Source organism: Bolinopsis microptera, chromosome 5 (assembly GCF_026151205.1).
Source record: "Bolinopsis microptera isolate Bmic1 chromosome 5, MBARI_Bmic_1.0, whole genome shotgun sequence".
Lineage (NCBI taxonomy): Eukaryota > Metazoa > Ctenophora > Tentaculata > Lobata > Bolinopsidae > Bolinopsis > Bolinopsis microptera.
In genome coordinates, this window is record NC_087076.1 from 2,027,198 (window position 1) to 2,034,221 (window position 7,024).

A 7,024-nucleotide genomic window follows, 5' to 3' on the forward strand; every position below is an offset into this window, starting at 1 on the left:
CCCATTCTTTGATTGTTTCAAAGAAGTAGTCAAACTACAATATGTATTGTTTAGTTACATCTATTGCTTGTTATTTAAGCCATTTCATCTCTAGTAGATTCAAATAATTTCTGCAATTCTGAATTATGTTGCTGAACAAACTTGACAATCACCATTAGAAAGAAGGTGACATGTTTATGGACCCAGAACTAGCTAAGACAGCTAAGACTCTGTGTACATGCGAATCACTTCAAGAATCTTCTTGATGAAAGAAGCTTGTGTGGTTTGTTAAAAGACTTCGATCCGCTCACAGCCATGCAGATTAAGACGAATCTAGATCGACATTATTTTGATAACAATGAAAACTCAAATGGTTTGATTTTTAGCTAAATTACCATAATTATTATAATTAATTAAATACGTACAGGCTGACAATGTTTCATTTCACAAAATGTATCTGAATAATGTAATTTTAACTGAATCTTAAGCTGTTCAAAAAGCTTTGTTAGATGATGTTATCGATGCTGTATAAGTTGAAACCTTTTGATGATGAGAGGTACATGAACAAACCTACACTAAACAATACTACATTCCAGCTTGAAACGAAATGAGTGGAGTTGAACGACGCCTGTTTATCGAAACTACATCAATCAACTTTTCAACTATGCAGGTTATTAATGAAATGAAATGAAATACTACTACTTTATCGGAACTAAGTCCGATCTACGCCAGATAACCCCCTCCATATATCCCTGTCCCGCATCAGAGTTCACAGTTCCTCTTTTGAGTTTGTCCCAATTTCCTTCAGTAACATAGACAAGTAGCTTTGTCTTGGTCGGCCTTGCTGTGCTCTACAATGCATAGGTTTCCATAAGACTAAATCACTGGCAAGTAGCTCAGGATGTCTGATGCAGTGTCCCGCCATTTTTAGTCTCCTGCTTTGTAACTTGTTTGACAGCCTTGGTAGACTACCATACAAAGTTATATTGCTGACCTTGTCCTTCCATGAGATACCCAGCACCATACGTAGCATCTTTGTGTATGTCCCGTCCAATACAAATGAAATAAATTATTTTTATCACGCTTATATCAACAATCAAAATTAAAAACTTATGGACGTATATCACTCATTATTATGTATCACTCTCTAACATCTTGTCCTCACTACAAATATTACCACTTCTGATATAATAATGTTTTTTTGTGTCTTCTTTGGCTCAGGCATGGCTCCAGCTCAAAATCTTTGGGTGGGTGCAGCTTGGCGCACGGTGGGGGGGGGGGGGGGGGGGTGAAGCCCCCTGGAAAATTTTGGAATTTTACTCTCCTAAACATATTTTAATATCTCCAAAACAGTCTCAATTGATTACAGAAGTCAATTGACCCTTAGTTTTAAATACAAAATTTGACAATTTTTGTGTGAACATTTTCAAATCGTTTGGGTGGGTGCAACACCCTTTGGGTGGGTGCGCACCCACCCGAACCTACACGGTGGAGCCATGCCTGCTTTGGCTATCTGTTTCATTTCCAAGACCAACCGCTGATGGATAACTCGATCTTCAGGTGATCGATCTGGAGAGATGAAAACAGTCTTATGATCTTCACACAGTCTCAGCTTTTTGGCATTTACTAATATCTGATGAACGGTAAGTTAGAATTATCTAGCGAAACTTTGACTGGTCTAGTCTTGTTGGCTGATTTTCTCCCAACCCAGATAGCTCCAAAACGTGGTTTTTCTTCAATCTGCTGAAAAATCACGGTAACTTTATTGCACAGTTCCTCTTCATCAGTCTCCTTCAAACCAAAGATGAGCACATTCCTACTGCGATCCTCTTCCGATACACCATTCTGTACAACCTTTTTTAAATTCTCTTCTGCAAGCACAGGTGCATTTTTAGTCACAGCTTGACTGTATGACTTCATCTCAGCTTGGACAGTGTCTTGAACGGCGGTCTTGACGGTGGAGTGCATGGATTCCAACTGCTTCGATTTAGTTTCCAGAAGTTCAGCCTGCAGCTTGATAACAGTACTTTGCGATCGGATAAGATCGCTCTTCAACTCCTCCATATCTTTCTTGTTATCCGGAAACGTACTTACATGATTATCGGTAGTCTGATACGCAGAATACAAATTATAAATGTTTTACTGAAACTGACTTCACTGGCTTTTTGAACGTTTCAACTGAAAACTCAGATTTATTGTCACAGTTCGTAGCTTCCGCGAGTTCAGTGATCCAACCGTTATAGACCTCATACTCTTCAGTAATGTAGCTAGGTAGAATAAACTGACAATCTTTGAAGAGTATCCATTTCCTCCATCGATTACTTGTACTTGTATAAAGTAAAAACACAGTACCAGCAAAATGGCAGTTGTAATGTAGCGATAAAATAGAGATATGAGCTAGATTATCAACACGTAAAAAAAACTGTAAAACGGTATCATAATATTATTATGCTTTTAACATCATCTGTTGTGATATACATGACAAAGGGTTGGAAATGTACAGTAACCTTACTATATTGCAATTACACAATATTATGTGAACGACCCCTAACCCCTTATCTAAGGCTCTATAAGTATTGAATAATGATAACTGCAGGATTTCAAAATGTACAAGGTATCATATCAAAGATTGCATATGCCCGAAAGAAGGACAAATCCAATTTGGCTCTCTGGATGTATGGAAAGCTCTCAACCTTCCAGAAAAGGACTGTTCAAAGGAACACTTAAATCCCTCCGACAGGTAATTATTATAAATAATAATTTAGTCTACACTTCATTATGTCAAATCACCTACCTTAATGAAGAACTAAAATTGTTGTGTTACCGTAACCAAGTTTAATGTGACTCAATTTTGGTGGAACTTTAGAATTTGGACGTTATATCTATCATGTTCATCTTAAATCCCATATTATATACTCAATATTCAATTAAACAGACAAAGATAACCTCTCTAGGCCCTCTGGTGGTGATGTATAAGTGCTTTCTCAGTACTTTCTCTCGCTTTTGGACAAATCCAGTGAGTTAACTTTTTATCAGTGGTCGACCGGGGGCAGGATTCTGACCGGGGCCGGGGAGCCCCAATATAGCCGGGGCCGGGGCTGACCACTGAGAATTGGCCGGGGCCAGGGTTTACCCCCGGAGAATTGCCAATTTTTGGCTGGGGGTTGTGATTTTGGCCAGGGGGCACCGGGCGACCACTGCTTTTTATGTCACAATTTTAAAACTTTATTCATAAGTTTATGAAACATCAAAACTTTGCATGCTCTGCATTATGTAAAGTCAGTCATGCACTAGAGCACAGTTCACATATAATAACCTAATCCAGCCTAGGGGAGGGGGTTTGAAATCGCTTGTGCTAGAGTGATTTATACTCAATAGCTATGTGAAAAGTGGCTCAAGGAGGGGAGACCGACGTAAACAATTTTGAATTGGTAGAAGTTAAGTTTAGGCTTTAATAAAAAACTTCACCGGACCGTTCCAAGCTGCCTACAAAGCTGGCAGGAGCTGTGCCGACCTAGTTTGGGCACAGAGCATGCTCATATCTGTAGTAATGAAGAAGGAGTTTGAATGGAACAAAGTGAGTATTGACATGTCAGCTGCCTTCAATACCATCCGCAGAGGTACAACAATCAGACTACTAGAAGCTGCAGGATGCTCCAGAGACGACCTGAGGCTTGTACAATACCTCATGGCTAACACCACTCTAGTAGTCAGAGTGTGTTCTACTGACTCAGAGATGTTCTCTTTCAACATAGGAGCCTCCCAAGGAGACAGCACAGCTGGTAAATTGTTTACCCTCAATCTAGCTGGAGCTGTAGTGCACATAAGAGCAGTCCTCCCCTCAACCCCCAACCCTCCGATAGCTGATAACCACATGCCTCTTGAGTCCGGCTATTCAGACGATGTAGAGGAGATTGGTGAAGATATGGAGGAGTTACAGGATATCTTTCAGATCTCCAAGAATATTCTCAGTGAATGGAGTCTCTTTGTCAATAACACAAAGACAAAGTTTACCAGAGTGTATTTAGAAGAAGTTGGTGCATGTAACGAGTGGGATAATGAACTAAGAGGAAAAGAGGAGTGGAGAAACGAGACGCTTCTTGGTACTAAGCTTGGATCAGAGCAGGATGTTACTAATAGAATGAATAAAGCTAACACCGCCTTCTGGTCATTTGACAAGCTGTGGTGCCAGGGATCAGAGAGGAGTCAGATAACTGAGAAGAGAAAGATCAAACTCTACGACTCACTAGTAGTATCAGTACTCCTGTACAACTGCTGCTGCTGGGCCGTACCTCAGCATGTTCTAGAGTCTGTAGATGTTGTTCAGAGGAAGCACCTCAAGCGCATCCTACACATCTATTGGCCTAGCTCAACATCTAACAAGGCCCTCTACGCTCGTACCCAGACCAGGCCCCTTTCCGAGAGAGTGGAAAAGGCACGGTGGACAATGCTAGGTCATGTTCTACGCAGTGACAACGACACGCCTGCCTACCAGTCTCTGTTATTTGCTTCACTAGGATGTCAAACACTAAAGGGACGAGTGGGTACTGGGTAGACACAGGACTAATTTGTATGATATTATTGTGAAAAAGGACCTATTTAAGAGACAAATTTATTTGAAAAATGAAGATGATTTTACCAACTTAGTGAACTTAGCAAGAGATAGAGTAGGATGGAGGAGTTTATTTACTTTGAGACATATTGAACGAATGAGTCTTCGTAAGCGTAAATAGGCCAGCACTTTGCTGAGCCTCTTTAGGTGCTTTTTTGTTTATAGATGTTATTATATATTTAAAGAATATCATTCTTTTACCACATACATAAGACTTTGCCGTAGGGTATACAAAAATGTGACCATTCATCAATTTTCAGAGTGTTGTATCTGTACCCGAATAGAAATAAAGGATTTTAATGACACAGTTTTCTTCCGCTCTGAAAGTGAACGAATTACAAAACAGTCTAGAGAATTCCTCGCCCTGCTGCAGAAGATCAATCCTGGGTTGTGCTCACCAAAGCAAACCTCTTTTTTTGTGTATTCAGTGTCTTAACTATGTAAAAGACAACTATAACAGGTTGAGTGGTTTCCTCCTGTTTTACTAACATTTAAAAACATCAGGAGGTGACCGGGATTCCCGGTACCGGGATTGGCAATTTTGAGCTATCCCGGTCCCGGTCCCGGTCAAATGCTGATTTATTTATTTATGATCCCGGTCCCAGTCCCGGTCCCGGTTAATTCGGGATTCTTGGTCCCGGTCCTGGTCCCGGTCAATCACTCAAATTTGCCGGGATTTTGACCGGGATCTTTTACATAATTTCATTCACTGTGATTTTAAGTTTTTCCTTTCATTCATTGTGAATTTCATCTTTAAACATCCTCTGAGCCAAATACAACAATGTTTAAAATTGCTTAACAAGTTTGAGTAATAAATTATGATCATGAATTAACCAGTAATCGACCGGAATTCCCGGTACTGGGAATCCCGGTACCGGGATTGGCAATTTTGAATTATCCCGGTCCCGGTCAAGTCACATTTTTCATCCCGGTCCCGGTCCCGGTCCCGGTAAATTGATAATCTCAATTTTGAGCTATCCCGGTCCCGGTCCCGGTCAGGCCTGAAATCATGTCCCGGTCACCTCCTGAAAAACATTATTATTCAAAGGTAAATAGACAGCGATCAGTAGTAATTTTTAATCCATTTCTATCGGATTTGCAAACTTTTAAAATGATATAACACTTGTACGATCTCAAACTTATGTGATATAATGATACTGTTGATATAAATGTGGGAAGTAATAATATATTTGCAGGTGTACAGTGCTGTTTCTGAAATTGACGAATCCTCTTGTGATGAAGATTGAAGAAGCTATTGCCATCCAAGTGGAAAAAGTCCCGCCTCTGTCACCCTCCTCGAATAGAACTAAGAAAATGTGGAGACTTTCTTCATTTAGTTCCAAATCAAGTGGACCAGATGTTGATTTGTTTGAAATGGACTGAGACTTGTGTTTCATATGCCAGGTTGAACAGGTTTGTGTGAAACTTTTGCTCGCAAATATAATTATTATTCATATTATCTCGATTTAATTTTAAGAGTATGAGAGGTTATTCTTCTTTAACAATACGAATTTCCCTAGACGTTAGAAACGAAAAAGGATAGTCTGATTCAAGGAAAAGATAATAGTTTCTTCGTCGATTTCGCAACATACTATCTGTGGACATCTACAGAAATCGTCAGGATCTGTGCAACATCGATGTTAATCCTGATTCGCACATGAACAAGTGCCCTGTTCTTAACCCTGAGAGTCTCGGAAAATATCTCTATAGCAAGCTAGGTAGATATCACAAAACATGTCGTTTGAGGTACAGCAACTCGAGGGTGAAACAATTGAAGGGTAAATTATCTGAAGCTGTAAGTTTAAAACCTGTCTCTAAGACAGGTTTTAAAATGGAAAGACACGTGTCCACGCACGACAACACCAATGCTGCATTAATGAGTGCAGGTATTGATACGGACCTTTTAACTGGAGCAGGAGAATGTTTTACCAGAACTGTACCTCGTGTCTGACCTGAAGCTTAAATACAATGACTATGTGACGTCTAATTTATCTGAGAACGCTGCAAACTCCAGCAATGTTTAATCTGATCACATCAGTTTTCAGAAAGACAATGTCGGTAAGACGAGTTTGTTTCGACAGCAGGATCGTATCTAATCTAGCTGCAACAATAGATGCGGATAGAGATGATAACACTTTAACAAAGACAGCACTCTTAAAGGAGATTAGAAAAGAAATCTTTCAATGTAGAAACGAATTCTATCAGAAGATTTATCTTCAAAAACATGTTCGATTTACTGATCGGACTGTAGAAATATAGTTTTTATGTGGATTAATCTGTTAAAGCAGGGCTATTGTATAATTTTAACATTAACTTTGCATAGTGATGGTACGTTTATTGTGTCTCTTGTGATTATCTATTTCTACAGTGTTACGGTACCACGAGGTTTCTGGCGCAGTGACGCGCTTTCGAGCAAATATCGTGCTAGATACG

The 7,024-nt window shown here is 39.7% G+C and overlaps 1 protein-coding gene and 1 long non-coding RNA gene across 2 annotated transcripts; both read left to right on the plus strand.

The window, feature by feature from the left end:
• The first annotated feature begins 3,529 nt into the window (after window positions 1-3,529).
• On the plus strand, window positions 3,530-4,534 carry LOC134814817 (uncharacterized). Its single transcript, XM_063823103.1, has one exon. The coding sequence runs from the start codon at window positions 3,530-3,532 to the stop codon at window positions 4,532-4,534; it is 1,005 nt and encodes a 334-aa protein (XP_063679173.1).
• Window positions 4,535-4,873: 339 nt separating this feature from the next.
• LOC134815871 (uncharacterized) lies at window positions 4,874-6,399 on the plus strand. The gene is made up of 3 exons (XR_010160319.1): window positions 4,874-5,051; window positions 5,788-6,004; window positions 6,112-6,399. It is a non-coding gene; the product is annotated as an uncharacterized LOC134815871 (long non-coding RNA).
• The last annotated feature ends 625 nt before the right edge of the window (window positions 6,400-7,024 follow it).

Excerpts from the sequence above, each read along its gene's own strand:
- LOC134814817 (XM_063823103.1), top strand. The coding sequence starts at position 3,530 with ATGAAGAAGGAGTTTGAATGGAACAAAGTGAGTATTGACATGTCAGCT.